Genomic DNA, 21,662 nt, shown 5'->3' on the forward strand with positions numbered 1-21,662 from the left:
GTTGGTCTACAAATCGGTTCCAGGACAGCCATGGCTGTTACACAATGGAAACCCTGTCTTGAAATAAATAAATAAATAAATAAATAAATAAATAAATAAGAGGAAAATATAATAAACTAAGCTTTGGCCCTCAGATACAGTTCCTGTATGTGTCTGGGCATCTGTTCAATAGTTTGCCTCCCCATATCTCTTCTCCAGTTTCTCTGACTTCCCGGGACACTGCTGCGGGCTGGGCCCCTTGGCAGCTGGGTTCCCTTGAGTACAGCACATCCTGCTGTATGAGGGGTTTATTTTAGGTTGCTCCCATCTATAAAACAATCTGGGGCTTTTTCAGGAGGTGATCCAATATATGGGCAAAAGGGTTAGAAGACAGGGCAAGTGTCTCAAAACAGAGGGAAGGAGATCAGAGGACATGGAGGGGTTAGTGGAGAAGTGTTGTGGGGTGGATATTGGGCGTGGCCCAAACACAGGGCTGTTATTTAATATTAGTAAGTGTTGTTAATAGGAGCGGCGGGCTATGTTCCTGGCACCCGGCTGCCCGCACGGCTAGCTTTATACCCGAAATAATTACACGGAAACTGTATTCTTTTAAACACTGCCTGGCCCATTAGTTCCAGCCTCTTATTGGCTAGAGCTTACATATTGATCTAACCCATTTCTAATAATCTGTGTAGCCCACAAGGTGGCTTACCAGGGAAGATCTTAACCTGTGGCTGTGTCGGGTGGGAGAATCATGGCGACTCATTGACTCGGCTTTTTTCTCCCAGCATTCTGTTCTGTCTACACCGCCTACCTAATTTTCTGTCCTATTAGGCCAAGCAGTTTTCTTTATAGTTAACCAATAAAAGCAACAGATAAGATACAAGACCCACCTCCATCAAGTAAGTACAGAGAGGCAGACTCTAGATGAAAGGAAGGTTAGGAAATCTCAGTGGTTGACGAGGCCCTTGAGTGAGTGTGTACTGAGCATGTGTAGGGGGTTGTGAAGTGAGGTTTTCTTACCAGGGACCAGCCTCAGCAGAGAAGTAGGTCTGGAATCTGTGGTGTCTGGAAGGCAGAATGAATACACGACCCAGGATTCTGATGCAAGCTGACAACAGGACAAGTTCATAGCTGCAGGGCAAGTTCTTCCTCTTCTGCTTCTTCTTGGTCTACTTCTGATGCTGATGCTGCTTCCCTAACCTTCAAGCTTCAGTTTTTTATTGCAAATTTTACACAAGGAAAATGATTCTTTTTTTCTAGCCACAAGTTAATCATTACCTGGGCAAAGCAGTTCACAAGAAGTAAAAAGATTCTTTGAAGTCAGAACTTCATCATTCATTATGACATTTTCCCAGTTGCCAAGCCCCATGACAGCCACTATATTCTTAAGTCTTAGATGAGTTAATCATAAAACAACTTCTGAAGCTTTCACTTCAGAGGCTAATTACTTGCAGTTACAGAAGCATAGTTCAGTGGGTTTTACTCCATTGTTGTACCTTTCACATTGTTATTCCTCATAATTTCAGTTTTGATTTATAAGACCATAGGCAGTCAGTCCTAAAAGCACTACGTTCCTCAGAAACTTTATTCTTCATAGCCAAGTTCTTTTCTGTTTCAGTATAATTGTTTTGCCAAGTTTTATAATCAGGTTTAAAAAAATTCTGTACTTTGTCCAAATTTCCCCAATTCTTTCATCAGTTAGGTTTCCCCTCCTCCATAACCTGTTTTACAGCTTCAATGCCTGCCTGCTCTATCAGATCAGGAAGACTCATATTATCACACAGCACATCCATATTTTCAGAAGCCACTGGTGTTTAAAGAGAAAAAGAAAGTGAAGAACAAGTACACTAATATAATTGCTATAACCAGAATCATCTCTAACATTACCAAATGCATATGCAGGCACAATAGAAGCTATCCTCAGGCATGTAGGTGTTTTATCCTTGACCCTCAAGTAACAGGCTCACTTAGCTGCCACTGGGTTGCCTAAGAGGAATTGCTTCCTGCATCTCAGGAACTGCTCATGGAGGGGGCTATGCTTTGCCTTCTCCTGCATTTTCATTGTCTCGGGGATAAGCAGTTCACTGTGGCCAGGGTCTAGGGGCAAATGTCCAGCCTACAGTGACTATGTCTAGCTGTTTAGAGAAATAAACCATGGGGTAATATGTGTCCCCTCCCAACTTTTGGCAAAGTGTTTTGGGGACTTGTCCTTGGTTAGTATGTGAAAGGCTAGTATGGAAGCAAGAGGACAGACTTAAGTGTGTTTATGGGGGAAAGGAGAGATGGAGGGGGAGGGTGACTGCTCTAGGGTCACTTAGAGTCATGATAGAGAGGCTGAGCAGCAAGGGATATGTGTAGCTTTGGTTCCTGTCCTGGAACTAGCTTTTCTAGACTAGGCTGACCTCACACTGTCAACCTGTCTCTGCCTCTAGAGTGCTGGGATTAAATGCTTGTGCCACCACCACCTAGCAACCTGGGTGTTTATCTGGAAGTCCTGGACCAGGTGATAAGCACACTTGGGCTTACTTACACCGAGTTGGGGGCATTATGGAGAGAACTAGTAAGAGTGTAAAAGGGCTGCTTGCAGAGATCAGGGAAGCAGTCAAGCTCAGCCATGGAAATCTGCAAGCATGGGGGTGGGAAGTCTTCAGGAGATGGAGATTGCTAAGTGAGTCAAAGGAAGCAGGTTTAGGATTTGGGTCACCATTCGGAGAAAGACATAAAAGAAACCTTGTCTTTCAAAAAAAAAAAAAGGAAAAAATAAAGGAGGGGCCCCTGCAGGTGTAAAACAGGGAAGGGAACCCCATGAAGATATAAGAATGAAAACCCATGCAGATTGACTTCATCAATCTGGATCAGACTTCAGGAAGTCTAATAAGTGGTTTATTCCCAATACATTGAAGCCCAGTAGAGTTTGGAAAAGAGCTTCCTAGTGTGATACAATCCCCAATGTACAAAGAAGCTGTTGGAGGAGGGCTCACTCACTGACAAGTTACATGGTATCCAGAAATGGATAAGCTGGACACGGAAGAAAATTACTGACAAGCTGCCAATATTGGCTGAACTGTCTTTCAAATTTAAGATGGGCATCGAAGAGGTTCCTTATGGAGTTTGCTAGCCATTTGGGCAAGAAACTGCTCCTGCCTGGACTACTGAACTGAACATGCAGGATCCGCAGAGAAATGACTGCTGACCTTGCCTAAAGGTGAGATGATCCTTTGGGGTTCCTGCTTCATGAATGGGTCTGGGAAACATTCTGCAGGATACAGAAGGAAGTGACTGAACTGTTTTTGAAATTTCCTGCGTCATGGAAAAGTCTCCCGGATACTACGGGCCTGTAGGCTGAAAGTGGATACCCCAGCGGTACAGAAGAAGTTTGGGTGACTCTCCAGGTAGTAAGATGTCTTTGTCATTTCTAGAGTTTTGGGAGTTTCTTACAATGAACTTTCTGTTTACTTAGGTAATATTACATCCTTCTGAATTCTTTGATGGAGTTGAAGAATTTATAGTTATAGATATAGTTTTCCTTAGCTATTATAAAAGATAAAGTAGATATAAATATAACTGTAGTTTGTGCTTGATATATATTTTGTTATATGTAATTTTACTATGTTAAAATTAAAGCCTTCCTTTTTGTTTAAACTGAAAAGGGGAAATAGAGTGGGAGGTCCTTCTATCTGTGTTGCTTTTATTAGTTAATGAAAAAAGAAACTGCTTTGGACCTATAGCTAGGAAGAACTAAGGTAGGCAGGGAAAGCTAGGCTGAAGGCTGTGAGAAGGAAGGCAGAGAGGGAGATGCCATGGAGTCACTGCCAGAGTCAGACATGCAGAAACTTTAGCCCATAAGCCACTGCACATGGCAAACACAGATTAATGGAGATGGGTTAAATTAAGATGTATGAGTTAGCCAATAAGTAGATAGAGCTAATAGGCCACTTGTATTGGTTTAATAAAAACACTGATTGACCAGTAGCCAGATAGAAAGTATAGGCAGAACAACCAGAACAGGAGAATTTTGGGAAGAGGAAAGCCTCAGTCTGAAGTTGTCACGCAGACCCAGAGGAAGCAAGATGAGAATTTGTCACTGATGAAAGGTACCAAGCTATGTGGCAACACAGACAAGAATCATGGGTTAATTTAAGATGTAAGAGTTAGTTAATAAGAAGCCTGAGTAATAGGCCAACCAGTTTATAATTCATGTAGGCCTCTGTGTGTTTCTTTGGGATTGAATGGCTGCCAAACTGGGCAGGACAGAAACCTCTGTCAACAACCAGCTAATATGGTTTAATCAAGCAAGACCCCTGAAGCAATTGCCCAGATGGTCAAACAACCATGGCAGCTTAGGAAATCTCATGGAGATGAACCTACCACACAGGATACCCCATGAAAGACCTGATTAACAGCACCCCCATCAACAAGAAGTAGTCTGGAGAACAATGCCCAAATTCCCTACATGATTGTTTATAAATGTTTGTTTACATTTATAGGGGTATATGCTATAGAGATGAATACTTTCCATTGGTATGGATCTTGGTTTATTGAAAGAAATTTAAGGTCAATTTTGTTATTTGAACATTTCTGCTCTTTTTTTATTGGCAAAAAAATTATTTATAATAATCCCCAAATCAGACGAATTAAAATGTTCTTCAATAAGCAAACAGTTACACAAAGTATGGTACATCCAGACCATTCAGCAGTAAATATAACAACTTGAACAGATCATAAGGATATTACACTGAGTGAAAAAAAAAATCTCCCAAGGTTATTTCTTAAATGCTTCTAGTTACATAATATTCTCAGTGACAAAACTATAGAGCTGAGAACAGTTGGTTAGGGGTGGTGGTCCGGTAGAGAACACGGTAACTGAACCACGAAGACCTCTCTGGTACTGGGGTAGTTCTATACACTGCTTGTAGCAATTCCATGAATCTGCACGCATGATAAAACAGCAGAGAGCTACATAGATACCAATTACCAAATCCTGCTTTTGCTATATTACACTGTATGTTAGATGTAACCACTGCAGAAACTGGGTGTCTAGTGTAGACTATATGTTTATATTAGCTTTGCAACTTTATACACAATCTGTAATTATCTCAGAACAAAGTTTAGAAGTAAATATTGAATAATATACAATAAGTTTCCAAATAACTGCTGTGGCAATGTCTTATCACTAAAGCCCATGATTTAAAGGAATTAGGTCAGCTGTTCCAGAACTTCTTGTTTGTGGTTTATAGAGGGAAATATGTTTGTAAAAACCTTGGCTAATGCTTACAATCTTCTAGCTGAGAAATTTTACTTTTACTATTAGTGAAAAACAAAATTAGACAGAAATGTTTTGTGAATACATAAAAAATAAACATGTTTAAAATGTATATTTATTTTATTTTATTTATTTTTTAATTAATTAATTTATTTCTTAAAGATTTCTGCCTCTTCCCCGCCACCGCCTCCCATTTCCATCCCCTTCTCCTGATCTAGTCTCCCAGTCAGCCCAAAGAGCAATCAGGGTTCCCTGCCCTGTGGGAAGTCCAAGGACCACCCACCTCCATCCAAGTCTAGTAAGGTGAGCATCCAAACTGCCTAGGCTCCCACAAAGCCAGTACGTGCTGTAGGATTAAAAACCCATTACCATTGTTCTTGAGTTCTCAGCAGTCCTCATTGTCCACTATGTTCAGCGAGTCCGGTTTTATCCCATGCTTTTTCAGACCCGGGCCAGCTGGCCTTGGTGAGTTCCCGATAGAACATCCCCATTGTCTCAGTGTGTGGGTCCTTGCGGTCCTGTGTTGTAGTAAGCTGTGGGCTGGCGTTCCTGCCACCCAGCTCCCAGCCGCCTGGCTAGCTCATGCCCCAAAATAACAACACACAAATTGTATTCATCTAAACACTGCTTGGCCCATTAGCTCTAGCCCTTACTGGATAATTCTCATATCCCGATCAACCCATCTCTAATAAACTGTGTAGCACCAGTCTTACGGGGAAAGATTCAACATGTCTGACCTGGCGGCAGGCTGCATTGCGTCTGGCTCTGATAAGAGCTGCCCTGCATCTGAGCTCACTTCCTCTTCCTCCCAGCATTCTGTTGTTTACTCCACCTATCTAAATTGTGTCCTGTCAGATGGGCCAAGGCAATTTGCACCAGTGTCCCCGCCACCTGGGCCTGCCTGCGCGCCGGTGTGTCCGCTGCCTGGGCCTGCCCTGTATCTATATTTTAATATATACTGCTTTCTCTCAGAAATTAAATTCACTGTATAATTCTGGCTAAATCCAAAGACATAAGCTTAAGTCTAAGGAGTATATCTCTTGAAGTTATCAGTACAGTATGATTTCATTTTTGATAGACTAAGCACAATAGCTGACAAAAAATCGAGAAGTCACTTAAAATGAAAAAAACATAATTCCTAAAAGTAAAATTCACGCATTGCTCATATAGTCAGTGTTTTAATAATCCACCATATAAACTGACACATACAAAAATGTCTTAATGATCTGTTACCACTTAAATTATTACATCATATAATTCTTAAACATGCGTTGACTTCTAACCTCTGCTCTTCTTCAGAATTAGCTTTGCTGCAGCCAGTACATGATCCTTTTTGATAACTTTAGATTTACTTTTACAGGCATTTGTCCTGGACTCTTCTGCCAATCGATGTACAAAGAGTAAGCAGTTAAAATGAATCAGGAGGTCGTAGCTGGTCTCCAAAAGAAGGTGCGGCTTCTTCTGCTTGAAGGTGCGCCTGAGGAAGGCACAGGGTGCCTTGTGCTTGATCCACTGGGAGACGGTGGTGGAGAGTGCCATCCCCGCAGCTGGTCGCGCTCGCTCACCTCAGTCCGGCCTCCACAGCGGCCTAGGGACTGAGGGGACAACCTCACCCGGGAGAACACAACAAATTTCCTCCCAGACCCCAGGGCCAGCCCTGGGTTTGAATCTGCCCCCAGGCAGCGCGTTGGTGCAAGGCCTACATTTCTGCTCTTGATTAAGGTATTGTGTTTGTGCAGCTGATTTAAAAATGTAATTGTATAATTAGAAATATAGTTTAATAGTCATCTGTAGTAGTCAAGCTTGTATTCATGTTAGTTAGGTTTTCTAGATGTACAGAGATATATTTCAGATTTATAGGTATTCTTCAAACCTTTCAAGGACTTAAATAATATGGCATTTAGATGTTTTAAGAACTTAGGAGTTTTAATGACAATGAGACACATCTGCTCCTAGCAGCAGCAATCTACCTCAAGAGGATGATGGACATCGAAGAGGCTCCTTATGGAATTTGTTAGCCATTTAGGCAAGAAACTGTTCTTGCCTGGACTGACTGATGGTATGATGTATGAACTGGACATTTAGAAGTCACAGAAAAATGACTGCTGAACTTACCTAAAAGTGAGGGAGTCCTTTAGGGTTCCTGCTTCATGGAAAAGCCAGATATTATGGCTTACAGGCTAAAGATGGATGCCCCAACGTTAAAGTAGAGCTTTGGGTGACTTTCCAGGCAGCGAGATGTCTCTGTTAACTTTAGAGTTTTGGAAGTTGCTTAAAAAGTGTTTCCTGTTTACTTAGGTAATATATCCTTCTGGAGACTTTGATGGAGTTGAAGAATAAATGGTTGGCGCACACCTTTAATCCCAGCACTCGGGAGGCAGAGGCAGGCAGATCTCTGTGAGTTCGAGACTAGCCTGGTCTAGAAGAGCTAGTTCCAGGACAGGCTCCAAAGCCACAGAGAAACCCTGTTTCGAAAACACAAAAACAAAAACAAAAAAATTTTATAGTTTTCCTTAGTTGTGATAAAAAATAAAGCAGATATACATATTGAAGTGGCATTTTTTACTTGATACCTGCTTTTTATATGTAGTTTTATTATATTAAAGTTAAAAGTTTCCTTTTTATTTAGACAGAAGAGGTAAAATGATGTGGGATTCCCCTTTGTATGCTATGAATATGTTTTATTAACATTGGTTGAAAAAGAAGCTGTTTTGACCAATGACTTAGTAGAGCAAAGTCAGGCAGGAAATCAGAACAGAGACATAGAGAGAAAGTAGGCAGAGTCAGGGAGATGCCATGTAGATGCCAAAGGAGGCAGATGTCCCAGAAATTTACCTGTAAACGGTGAGCTTTGTAGTAAAATATAAAATCATAGGAATGAGGTAATTTAAGGTGTAAGAGATAGTTAATAAGAAGTATAAGCTATTGGCCGGGCAGTTTTGTGATTAATATAGTTTCTGTGGGATTTTTGGATCAGAGTGGCCAGGAATGAATGAGCAGTCTCCAGCTATACCTGTATGCTTAACATTCATGGTTTCTCTGGAGATCTGTGGACTTAAGGACCTTCATGCTATATTTCCAACAGAGAGAGAGAGAGAGAGAGAGAGAGAGAGAGAGAGAGAGAGAGAGAGAGAGAGAGAGAGAGAGAGAAGAAATAAAAGAAGGGAAGAAAAAACTCTGCTTCCTGAGTTAGAAAATTGTTAGGAGGCAGGATAGAGATTCAGGGACAATGATGGGGACACGAGAGGGAAAGGAAAAGAAACTGCTTGCTCTTTAAGACAAGGTAAGAAGACACACTTGAAGACACAGAAGCTGAGAGAACTAACCATCCCCTTAACACAGAAATCATGAACACACCCAGGATCCCCTCCCCTAATGCAGTCCCTTTCTGATCCCACTGCTAAGCCTGCCTGCAAGCACGCCCACCCCCATGCAGCTTCTGGAGGACTTCCACTGCCCAGCCTCACTCTTCCCAGGTCTCTAAATCAGTGTGATTCTCTTATTCTTATCTATTCTTTCCTCTGTCCAGGAAACTGCTCTCCACCTGACCTGCATCCTCTCTCTTCTTTTCTTTCTCTCAAATGCCAATGAGATAGTCCTGAAGTTTTTGTCTGAAGCCTTTTTTCAGTTCTTTTATTTTTGTGTCTATGAAACTAGGAGCTCACATAGGTACCTTAGATTCCGGGGTAATATCTTAGGTGTTCATAGAAAAGCTCTTGGTCTCTTTTTTCAGACTTTTCTTTAACTGCTGCTTCTACCTCTTATGTTTTGGAGATTGAAGTGACAAACATCGCACCCCACGGGCAAGATGGCTGACAGTCATGACTCTATGACACACAGGCTTTCTAGGGCAAAATAAATAGCAACACAAGGTTCTTCTGGGCTACAGCAGGAAAACTCCGTTCAAACAAACTCACTGCCTCAGAACCCAGCAGTTGCCCGTTGGAACATTTCTTTTCTGTGGTTTTATTTCTAGAATGTCTTTTTCTTGCTTAAGTATTCTACCTCCCTGGGCGAAGGAAAGGGGTCTCCCCCTTAAGGACACTTTTCTCTTTCCCCTTAAGGACACTTTCCCCCCTCTGTCTTGAGGACAAGGACAGGACAAGATTACCTGGAAAGGTTTGCTTTCTTCTATTCTTGTTCCACCATCATCTGTGGGACTAAAGGCCTGGATGTGTGAGGTGTGGAATAATACTTTTATCTTGGTCTCTCCCCTTTCCCATGACTCTATGTGTGTTTTGGGTCCCTTACACTTGCTCCAGGTATATTTCCTTTTTAACCAAGAGGAGGGAGTGGCTATATCCCCGTAATGTTTTCTGGGGTCCCTGCTGGTGATAAGGTCTGTTCATTTCTTTACTGGATTATAAAAGTAATATCAGACTTCAAATTTTGAGGTTTTTTGTTTTTGAAATGTTACTTTGCATAATATATACCGTGTCCTAAAACAAATCAGGAGATTCTTTTGTGAATATCCACCTCGTTAGTGGCCAGCAGAATTATTGTGTGGTGGCAGAAGGGCGAGGAATCCTCCCAAAATATCTAGGTACTTACAGGAAGGAAATTCACAGTATATCTCAGACAATCCTACCCTAGCTATTCGTTAAAAGTTAAAACTAAAGATATAACGCTAGGTCCCTGCCAACGAAACTAACTCCAGAATCATAGTCTGTGTTTGGGAGCGAAAAATGTGCAGTACAGGCTAGCCTCGAACTCAGAAACTGCTAACTCTGCCTCTTCAGCATATGATACTGGCCGGGGCCACCAGAACAGACTATAACTATCTTTGCAGTTTTCTAGTTGAAGCTTCTTGATTATTGGACCTTTTTCGGTTCTACACTGTACTTTGAGGGGTAGAAGCACAGGGCTGGGCGCCCCCTCGCGCTCCTTCCGAGTATCGCACTCCCACATGGCCAGCCAGCTCCCAGGCCAGGACTAGTCTGCTCTAAACCACACCCCAGGCTTGCAGCCTTCTACACTCATCCTCTGCCCTGGGGCCCCACATTTACAGAGGGAGATTAGTGCTCAGACAAAGTCTGCACATGGAGATGGCCTGTTGGGACCTCAACACTGGGACCCTTGTAACTGACTTCTAAGTGCAGGGACTACAGGAGAGGCCAATTCAGACTGGGAAGAGATCTCAACAGGAACAGTAGTGCCTGAAGATTCTTGGTGCTTGCCCAGTGGAGTGACAACAGCAGAAGCAAGGATAAGGTAGACACAGCTCCAGAATCTTCCAAAAGCTAGGCCTCGTTTTTATATATATTATGCACGGTATATATTATGCAAAGCTAGGAAGTTGCCCTCACCTCACAGCAAGGCTGTGAAATTAGGAAGCCGTACGGATTAATTCATTGGTGGAGTCTGAGACTTCATGATCCAATCCCCCTCACTGAATCCATCAACTGAGACCTAGCCTCTTCTCAGTCTCTGCAAGGTACAGGATTTCTGAACACAACAGAGGCCACATAGTACTATCCCCTGTGCCCGTGAATTCAGGTCATGTAACTCCTACAGTCAACTGTAGGAATGTCTATCTGCTGGGTGTTTTAAGAACCAGGGTGTAATTTCCTTGACTTTCTTTACCTAAGCAAACAGTGTTGCGGGTCCTGCCAGCTCCTGTGGATCCTGTAGTGAAATAGAGGCAAAGCAGAGCCTCCAAGCAACCTCAGTGGGCACAGTGTGTTATTCCTATGTATTAGAAAGAAAATCTCCGGTCTCCCCGCTTTGTCTTTTTCTCCCTCCATTCTCCCTGCCTCTGTCTCTGACACTCTTCCCTCCATGTGTGTGTGTGTGTGTATGTGGGGGGGTATGCAAACATTCATGCTCTCTGTATCAACCTCACCAGCAGGATCCATTTTAGTTTAATTATCTTGGTGATTCTGACCTGTATACAATAAAATCTCAATGTAGTATTGATTTACATTGCCCTGATAACTATGGATATTGACCATATCTTTATGAGATTCTCAGCCATTTGTGTCTGTCTTTTGAGAAATCTCTTTTGAGATGTATACAACACTTTTTAAATTGGGTTATGTGTTTATCTGATGTCCTGGTTTGAGAGTCTTATACATATTTAAATATTGGCAAAATATCAGATGTGTGGTTGGTAAAAACATTTTCATTTTCGCAGGTTGCCCCATTGTCTGAATGGCAGTGTCCTCTACTGTGCAGAAGCTTCTCAGTTTCAAGGGACCCCATTTATTTATTATTGATTTAGTGCCTGTTCTAACTGTATCCTGTTCAGAAAGTCTTTTCCTGTGCCAATGAACTCAAGGCTATTCAACATTTTCTTTCCTGCAAGGTTCATTGTGTCTGGTTTTATGTTGTGGTCTTTGACCCAATTTGAGCTGAGTTTAGAGCAGAGTGGTAGGAATGAGTGAGACTGCATTTCCTGACAGGCAGCCATTCAGTTTGACCAGCACTATTTGTTGAAGATGCCGTCTGTTTTCTCATGACTGTATGGTTTCTTTATTAGACATCAGGTGTCCATAGGTGTGTGGACTTACATCTCCATCTTCAGTTCAATGCTGATGATCAATGTGTCTGTTTTTATGCCAAGACCATGCTGTTCTTATTACTATAGCTCTGGAATAGAATTTGAGATCTCAGATGGCGAGACCTCCAGCAGTTCTTTTATTGTTCAGAACTCTTTTAGCTATTCCGGGGTTTTTGTCTTTCCATATAGAGTGAGAACTGTCCTTTCAAGACTTGTGAAGGATTGTGTTGGGATATTGATGGGGAGTGCGTAGATTGCTTTATGGAGAAGAGCCATTTTCATTATGTCAATCTTACCAATCCCTGAGCATGCAGGATCTTTCCATTTTTCTTATACCTTCTTCAATTTCTTTCTGCAGTGTTTTAAGTTTTTTTTTATCATAGAAGTCTTTCACTTGTTTGGTTAGAATTATGACAAGATATTTTAAATTTTTTGAGGCTTTTATGAAACATGTCGTTTTATGCCAAACATGAAGTGATTTTAATAGGAGAAAGTATTTATTTATTTAAAAATAGTGAAATAAAATAAAAAATAAAATTGATTGAAACAAAGGTGGCACTAAATAATCTATGAATAGACCACAGAGAAATGTTATTTTACTGAACAATGTGATTGTGATTGCAATTCAGGTTATGATGTGAGTACAAACCCATACCAAACACTTATTTAATTTAGAATCACCCATAGTCTCCCAAGTACCCATAAGTATAGTCCTCTATGATAGTTGTCATCTCTGATGTCAGCACAGATTATGATTTGATTTTGATTAAATTACATAAGTTAAAGAAATAAACCTGTAGCTGTAGACAACATGTTACAGATCTCTCATGATGACTTTGACATACTCTCTACACAAGCTGTGTGCTGTAGGAATTCCTGCAGCCAGTAGCATTTAAGTTACCCACCCCCTTGGGTATAGCCTCATATACTATATATGCCGAGTTAAAGCTTGCATCCGGCCTCTCTCCTTGTTTTCCAGCTGCTGGAATCAATTGTTGTGTCCTGTTCGAGCAGAAGATTAGATCTGTGAGTCTATGCCTAAATAAACAGCCTTTTATTATACTCAATTTTGAGCTAGTGTGAGACTTCTTTTTTAGTGTCCTTCATCAGTTATGAAACTCCTGGACAGTGTAAAGTATAGCTGTTGGGTTTGCTACAAATCCAATTCCTTCTAATGTAGTTCCTGCCACTGCTGATCCCTCTGTCACTCAGGTAGATATGTTCTCCTTCTCCTCGGATGGGAACCCTAAAACAAAAAACAAACAAAATTTCTGCAGAGTCTGATGGAGGAGTTCCTTTCATTGGTTAATAAAGAAACTGCCTTGGCCCATTTGATAGGCCAGCCCTTAGGTAGGTGGAGTACACAGAACAGAAGGTTGAGAGGAAGTGTGGCAAACACCATTCCTCTCCTCTCTGGGTCAGACGCGATGAAGCTCTGACCCTAGATGGACATAGGCTCAAATCTTCCCGGTAAGCCACCACCTCGTGGTGCTACACACATTAATAGATATGAGTTAATCAAGATGTGAGAGTTGGCCAGTAAGAGACTAGAGCTAATGGGCCAAGCAGTGTTTAAAAGAACACAATTCGTGTGTTGTTATTTCAGGGTAAGCTAGCCAGGCAGCTGGGAGCCAGGTGGCAGGAACGCTGCCTGCAGCTCTATCTACAAATGGCTGCCCAATGTGGATAACTGAATCCACAGAAAACCTGAGAAAGCTTGGGAAAGAATAGAGTAAAGCATGTTTTCTTGGTAGCACCAATTTCTTGGGTCTGTTCTGCTTGCTAGAGGCAAGCAAGTGCTCTCATCTAAGAGAGGCTTCCTGACTCAACTTTAGCTACAAAACCCTGCAGCTCTTTTAAGAGGTCCTGCCACGAAACACTTAAATGGTGTTGATGAAAAGCTGAACGCATGCTTTTCAGTTTTCAGCTGTAGCAGGAAAAAAGATATGCAGTTTTAAAATGCCAGATTTCTGGGCTGTCATGCCAGAGCAAACTCTGAATCTTTCAAGCAGGCAGTTCATGTGGTTTGCAAGCACATTGTTGAAGCTTGCTTGCTGGCAGGGACCTTGACATGCCATAGAGTTGTGGCAATAAAAATGGCTACAGCAGGTACCTCCACCATGAGGCTAGAAAGCTAAGGAATGGGCTGGATCTAGCCAGCAAAGCCATGGCTTTAATCTTCTCCTTAAAGACTCATGTAGTCACAAAAAGAGAGATATACAGTAAAGAAAGATTCAAAAACAAATGTAATAATAAGAGTGGCGGGGCTGCGTCCCCGGCACCCAGCCACCTGCACGGCTAGCTTTATACCCAAAATAATTACATGGAAACTGTATTTTTTTAAACACTGCATGGCCCATTAGTTATAACCTCTTAATGGCTAGCTCTTACACATTGATCTAACCCATTTCTAATATTCTGTGTAGCACCATGAGCTGGCTTACCAGGAAAGATCTTAACCTGCATCTGTCTGGAGTGGGAGAATCATGGCGACTCACTGACTTGGTTTCTTTCTCCCAGCATTCTGTTCTGTTTACTTCACCCACCTAAGGGTTGGACTATCAAATGGGCCTAGACAGTTTCTTTATTACTTAGCCAATGAAACAACAGATAGAAAGATGACCCTCCTCCATCAAACAATGAAAACCTCTAAATGATTTACAGTGTGTTAAAAATATATGCAGGCTAAAAGTTAAAATTCTTAAAGTAAAAAACAAAAAGAAAGAAAGAAAGAGAAAAAAAGAAAGAAAGAAAGAAAGAAAGAAAGGAAAGAAAGAAAGAAAGAAAGAAAGAAAGAAAGAAAGAAAGAAAGAAAGAAAGACAGAGTAGTTGGGTGTGGTAGTACACACCTTTAATCCCAACACTTGGGAGGCAGAAGTAGATTGACCTCTGTGACTTCAAGGTGTGGCAGGACACACCTTTAATCCCAGTGCCCGGGAGGCAGAGACAGACAGATCTCTGTGAGTTCAAGGTGTGGTAGCATACACCTTTAATCCCAGCACTGAGGAGGCAGAGACAGACCTCTGAGTTCAAGGATAGCCTGGTCTACAGAGTTATTCCAGGACAAAGATATACAGAGAACCTGTCTCACAAAGTAAAAATAAACAAAATAGAGGTTAAAATAAAGCCACACAAAGATGGAAAATACACAGATAATCTTGATACTGCATGCTATTATGCTCTCTGAATTATTTGAATGCTGAGGAAGGAGCAACAGCTGCTAAAAGATATTTGTTTATAAATGCTTCTGAACTAATCCAACATAGATATTTTGAAAATACCTTGACTTCAGAATTTGATCTAAGGATATGATACTTTGGAAAAGAGATTTTTCTTTTGTTTTCACAGAGGATGAGACCCTGTGGATTGCTTCCATCCCAATATGGTATGATAGACCATGCCCTCCTGAAAGGTTGTTGTGAACACCCTCAAAAAATTACTTCACTCAACTGTCGACTGAGATGAACCAGGTTATACCATGAAAAACCTGAACAACAGCGCCCCCATCAGCATGAAGCAGTTTGGAGAGAAAAAACTGCACCTATGTTCCCAAATATTGTTTATAAATGTTCTTTTACATTTAAAGAGGGAGATGATATAGATATAAATAATTTGGAGTGGTATGAATCTTGGTTTACTGATACTAATTTAAGATCAATCTTGTTATATGTATATGCATATTTCTAATCTTGATTAAGGTATTGTGATTATGTAGTTCATTTAAAAATGTAATATATATATAGGTTGTTAATGGATAATCAACAATAATAGTCAAGCTTGTACTCATGTTAGGTAGATTTTCTAGATGTGCATATTTCAGATAGGCATTCTTCATATCTTTCAAAGGCTACAGAATATGGCATTTTAAATGTTTTAATAATTTAGGGTTTTTCATGACAATGAGACACGTCTGCTCCTGGCAGCACCAATCTACTTCAAGAAGAAGTTGAGCACCGAAGAGGCTCCTTATGGAGTTAGTTAGCCATTTCCACAAGAAACTGATCTTGCCTGGACTGTTGCATAAACTGGATACAAAGAACCCACAGAGGGAGGACTGCTGAACTTGCCTAAAGGTGAGATGATCTTTCAGTGTTCCTGATTCATGAAAGAGTCTGTGAGATATTGAGACATTCTGCAGGATACAGCAGATAGTGACTGAACTGCCTTTGAAATTTCCTGCTTCATGGAAATGTCTGCTGGATACTATGGGCCTGTAGGCTGAAGATGGCTGCCCCAACGGTACAGAGGAACTTTGGGTGACTGTACAGGCAGCAAAATGTCTCTTTCATTTCTAGAGTTTGGAAGTTGCTTATTTTTTGTTTGCTTAGGGAATATTATATCTTTCAGGAGTCTTTGATGGAGTTGAAGAATAGATAGTTATTGTTTTCCTTAGTTATGATAAAAGATAAAGTAGATATAAAATTGTAATTGTAATTCTTGCTTGATAACTGTTTTGTTATATATGATTTTACTATGTTAAAGTGAAAGCCTTTCTTTTTTGTTTAAAGAGAAAAAGGGGAAATGATGGAGGAGTTACTTTCATTGGTTAATAAAGAAACTGCCTTGGCCCATTTGATAGGCCAGCCCTTAGGTGGGTGGAGTACACAGAACAGAAGGCTGGGAGGAAGTGAGGCAATCGCCATGCCTCTCCTCTCTAGGTCAGATGCGATGAAGCTCTGACCCAAGATGGACTTAGGCTCAAATCTTCCCAGTTGGTGCTACACACATTAATAGATATGAGTTAATCAAGATGTGAGAGTTAGCCAGTAAGAGGCTAGAGCTAATGAGCCAGGCAGTGTTTAAAAGAATACAATTTGTGTGTTGTTATTTCGGTTATAAAGCTAGCCACGCGGGAGCTGGGCCGGATGAAAAGCAGGCCTGCTCGCCCCATCACTACAAGAGTCAGTCACTGCATTCACCCAGCAATGATATCTCACTCGTGTCTACTGCTTATTAATAGCACAGATCACAGAAAGGCAGAGTCCATGAGGAATCACCAGCACTAGACTTACACCCAGTGACTTTTCCATTCTCAAGGTTCCATTTGGTAACCACACTTTTGTCACTCATCCATGTTGGACCCTGTACTGTGTGTACAAAACATTTGTCTGGTGGTCTCTGCCATGTTCACATGAATTTCATTCACCTGTGCATAGCATCCCAAAGGGTGGTTTTCAATTTGATCTTGAAGAATTTCTCACATGTATGAAAGGGGGAGAAAATGCACACTTACTAAATTGGTAAAGGTCTTTACTGATGGACATTCACTGTTCCAGTGAAATTGGTCTGTTCAAAATGGCTATGCTCACATTCAAGTGTTTTCCTAGGTGCTCTTTGATGATGAGATTTAGAAAGGTTCCCAATGCACCTGGAGTCTGTTTCTGTGACAGGTGCAACTGTGCACACAGCTATCTGACAGGTCCTGTCCAGTAGTTGTGCAGTGGCTTTCTGGAGTTTCAGAGCCCTTAGTGGCCATCAGCCATTCTGTCTCCTTCTGAGGCTGAGAAAGTCCCTTGTTAATTCTGTATTTCCAGTTATTAACAGCTGTCACCATAAGTTTGCAAAACCTGCCAGCTCAAACAAAGACTTGCATAACAACCACGATCCTCAAATGTATGTTTGGCCTTGCAGGTTGACTATTAGAATCATAGGAGAGAATATCTTTGGAATGTCTCTGGAATATAGCCTGATGTGTTACCATCACAATGGCACATGCCAACATATGCCCCGTGTACCCAATGCCTAGGGTGGAAACCTTCCTTATGTTCCAGCTTTAAGCTCTCTATCTCAAGCCAATACATATTCCACAGGAGCAAAGAACAAACTCCCGATCCTTTCTTACCAGCTCCTCCAGACTGTCAACTTGAGTTAGATGGGCCCCCAGCTCCATGGAGGAGATCTGGCTGGATGTCCAGTTACTTATGTGTTCAGAAAAATAAAAACATTTACTTCCAAATCCAATCCAGTCTCTTGAGCAGGTGGCATAGCCAGCTTCAGGGCTCTCAATGGCCATATTTTCCTTTCTCACTAGAATGAACACAGTGCAAACGCGTATCGTTAATAAATATTTCCGTGTCTTGTCTCTTTGGCTAAGCATTCACTCTCCACTGTGAGGTGTGTGTACTGGGCACTAAGAAATTCCTCCTAGCATGGTGGTCTCCCATCAAGAACCTTCATGTAGGACTCTAAGGAAATGCTTCTCTTCTGTGTATTTTGAGTATGGGGACAGAAACTCTCTATGTGCCCCTGCCTGACCTGAATCTCACTCTGTGGACTATATGTGTCTAGATATTGTAGTAACCTTCCTGGCTGTTGCTCTGAGTGCAGGGACTGAAGACACCATACCCTGAACAAAATCATAGTCATTACCCTGTGAGGACTCTTCCTGATGGCTGGAATCCTACAGGTGCCTTTCCTATGATCCTGCTTCACATCCTGCTTTTGTAATGACCAAATAAAGAAAACTACTCTCTTCTTTGGACTTAACTATGGAGAAACACCAGGACATAAAATATGGCATGATCACTTAATTTTTGATACCAAAACTTTGATTAAGGCCTTCCTGTTAGCATGTACACATATATTACATCCATATGAATATATGCTGGCTCTCGTTAGAGGCTGTCAGAATGGCAATTGTCAAGAAATCTCACAGCAGATATCAGAATAAGTGTCTCTGCAGAAATAGGGACACTTATTTATTGCTGGTGGGAGTATAAACTGATTCATCCAGGATGGAGGCTCTTTTAAAAAGTTAAAACAGACCTTTTGTGACTCAGCTATGTCATTCCTGGGCATATGTGAGAGAACACTACATCATAACACAGAGACCTGCACATCCATGTCTACTGCTGCCCCGTGTACAATAGCAGCAAAATGGACCTAACTAGATGTCCATCAGCTGATGAACAGATAATGAAAATGTGGTACGTGTGTAACACAGAAAGTTATTCAGACATAAAGAAATTGAAACTTGTAGAAAAGTGGGGAATCTACAAAGTATAATACTAAATAAGGTCACACAAACTCAGCAAGAAGGAGACCCCATGCACTCCCTCATATGCTTGTCCCAGCCTGGGACACACAGTGTAAACAGCTGTGAGGAAGGACACAGAGTAACACTTAGGAGAACAAGGAAGGGTGACATAGGTGACAAGGAAGGACAGGATTAAAGCAGAGGCCAAAGTCATAAAAAGTTATAAAGAGCACGGCTTTTCTAGTTTCAACTTTGCTGGTGTTTCTTCTAATTTTTAGCTGATAAGTGTATAAAAAATATAAATGCAGTAAAAGTGTAAAACCATAAGCAAAGTTTGATGGCTTCAGAAAGACTTTTCTAACTGGCTGGAAGTTCAGTAAGATGCACAGGGTTTGGGACTTGGCCAGCATTGGAGTGACTATGCTAATGCAGCAGTGTGATGTGTTCATTTGTGAATCTATCACAATAGAGTGATTGTATATGTGTATGTGTGTGTATGTGTGTGAGTGTGTGTTTGTGTCTGTATGAAGTTTTAATGCAGGACTGCTGAGAAAAATAAAATTTTTTTCATTAGTTTACCTTTTTCTTTTTTTTAACAGGTAAGAATGACTATATAGCTCTTTGGAAGGGCTACTGAAAATAGAAATAAATTATTTGATAAGAAATAGTAAATACTAGAAATGACGCTCACATACTTATTTTTAGTGGAGGGCAATTTGTTTGGACTGTTTCCAGTTCTTATACACACTACCATGAGGCTAAATAAAAGGAACAAATGCAAGAGGCCCTGAGGGTGACTGTTACTTAGAGCCACATTGATGGAGGAAGGTCATTGGTTAAATAATAAAGAAACTGCTTGGCCCTCATAGGTTAGAACATAGGTGGGTGGAATAAACAGAACAGAATGCTGGGAGGAAGAGGAAGTAAGCTCAGATGCAGGGCAGCTCCTCTCAGGGTCAGACACGATGAGGCAAGCTGCCAGGTCAGACATGCTGAATCTTTCCTGGTAAGATTGGTGCTACACAGATTATTAGAGATATGTTGATCGGGATATGAGAATTAGCCAGTAAGGGCTAGAGCTAATGGGCCAAGCAGTGTTTATATGAATACAGTTTGTGTGTTGTTATTTTGGGGCATAAGCTAGCCAGATGACCAGGAGCTGGGGCGGCAGGAACACAGCCCGCAGCTCCTACTACACCACATGACAGTTTAGATTATACATACTAAGTCTTGTGGGAAAAGTTTGTCCATGTTTAGACTGTGTATTATTCATTGACGTGGTTAAAGTTGATTTTATAAAACAATATCATGAATCATTACTCCAGCTATGTCAGGGAAGCTACATAAGACTTTATCACAGAATTCAGAATAGTCTAAAACTAAAAGCTCAGGAAAAGCATATTTTTGGAACATTCTTCTTAATATTTTCAGACCATAGATGAAGATATTAACTGAAACCATGAATCATAGGGTGGTGGGGTGTTCTGCGCCTTCTCCAACCATATTACTCTTCATTGCCCTCCCTGCCCCTAGCTGCAGCAGCTTCCTTAAGGCTCCAACTTGAGTGTTTTCTCCTTGCCCTCTGCCTTAAATTGTTCCCTCAGTTGGACATGTCTCCTGAATCTCTCTAGAGGGATGCTTCCTCCCAGGGATGCTGACCCTGGACTCCTGTGCACACCACAGCCTGTGCTGTCACTTCAGTGCAGATTCCTGCTAGACCCTAAGTTCCCAGAGAACAGGAATTTCCAGTGTGTTTTGTCTCTGCCCTTCACACAGTCCTGGCTCACAGTGCTCAGTAAGTGTAACTGACAGTGTGGATGTGGACAGAATGCTGCAGGATCTGGAGATGTCACTCACCTGACAATGACAGAGCCACAGAAAGTGCAATCACAGCTCCACTGAGGACGATGATCACTGCCCAGCGGCGGCAAAGCCAGCAGGAGACACGGGGGAGACGATTCTGAGACATTTTACTTGTTCCTCTTTATCTGTAAAATACAAATATAAGAATGTCAATTTTGAGAAATTCTTAAGGAAAATAAAAGTAACTTATTACAAAATACACTTTACAATTACTTACAAGTACCTGAAAGAGTGCTTCTTCCTTCAAAGAAAATTCTAGTCCATAAAGAGATGCCAGAAACACAACTTGACCCAGGGTCTTCTAGTTACTGAACTAAGAGTAATCGACTGCCTAACCTTGATAACATGAATCTCAGATCTCACTCTCATGGAAGGATGGACCATGCATCCCATGCCATGTGGGTAGATGAGACAAAATTCCCACTGGAAGAAACTGGCTGCAACCTTTCTAGGGGCAGAAATGACATCCATAGTTCAGAAACTGAGACTTACTGTCCAGTGCCTTGTGTGTGGTGACAGCTGTGGGAAGCAGTGTCTTGAATGGACAAGATTGGCTTTGGAGATGGTGGTGTTGTTGTTGTTGGAGCAGAGGTAGGATATGATAGGGCAGTTTGTTGGGACATTGGTCAGCTTGATTTTGAGAAAAGAATCATTTGTCTTTTTGCTGTCACCTGCAGTGGGCAATGGCTACTTGGGAAGGAGAACTGCTTTGTTTCTGTATGAAAAGGGAGTTCATTATTGATGTTTCCTTTTCTTAGGAAACCCCTTTCTCTCCAGAGTAAGGTGTTCCATGTGCTATGCTGCAGATGTATTTGAAACCAGTATATATGTTGACTCTAAGACTGGAAGCAAGTGCGAGAGCCCAGGTAGGAACACTTAGTTCTGCCTCTGGGAAGCTGTGTGAAGGGTAGGGATTCGCTGCTACTAAGTGTGGGCTTGTGGGACTCGTGGGGTTCTGCCAGAGCCCATGTCAGAGGAGCTACAGTCAGCAAGGGAGCTTGTGGAGTTAAAATGACTGAATAGTAAATCTAAACCCTGAAGAGGCAAATCCCAGTGGAGGGAGGAGGGCGAGGGAGGGG

The 21,662-nt window shown here is 41.6% G+C and overlaps 2 protein-coding genes across 2 annotated transcripts in view; both read right to left on the reverse strand.

The window, feature by feature from the left end:
- Positions 1–6,523: 6,523 nt before the first annotated feature.
- LOC130888040 (centromere protein W-like) lies at positions 6,524–6,784 on the reverse strand. Its single transcript, XM_057790868.1, has one exon. The coding sequence runs from the start codon at positions 6,782–6,784 to the stop codon at positions 6,524–6,526; it is 261 nt and encodes an 86-aa protein (XP_057646851.1).
- Positions 6,785–12,854: 6,070 nt separating this feature from the next.
- LOC130886568 (C-type lectin domain family 2 member E-like) overlaps positions 12,855–21,662 on the reverse strand; it is a 40,499-nt gene continuing 31,691 nt past the window's right edge. The window contains exon 5 of the mRNA XM_057788494.1: positions 12,855–12,990. Within this exon, the coding sequence (XP_057644477.1) occupies positions 12,855–12,990 (136 nt within the window). The remainder of the gene's footprint in view (positions 12,991–21,662) is intronic.

This window comes from Chionomys nivalis, chromosome 1 (assembly GCF_950005125.1).
Source record: "Chionomys nivalis chromosome 1, mChiNiv1.1, whole genome shotgun sequence".
In the NCBI taxonomy this organism is placed as follows: Eukaryota; Metazoa; Chordata; class Mammalia; order Rodentia; family Cricetidae; genus Chionomys; species Chionomys nivalis.

Bases quoted from the DNA above. Each gene is read 5' to 3' on its own strand.
- LOC130888040 (XM_057790868.1), bottom strand. From the start codon at position 6,784: ATGGCACTCTCCACCACCGTCTCCCAGTGGATCAAGCACAAGGCACCC.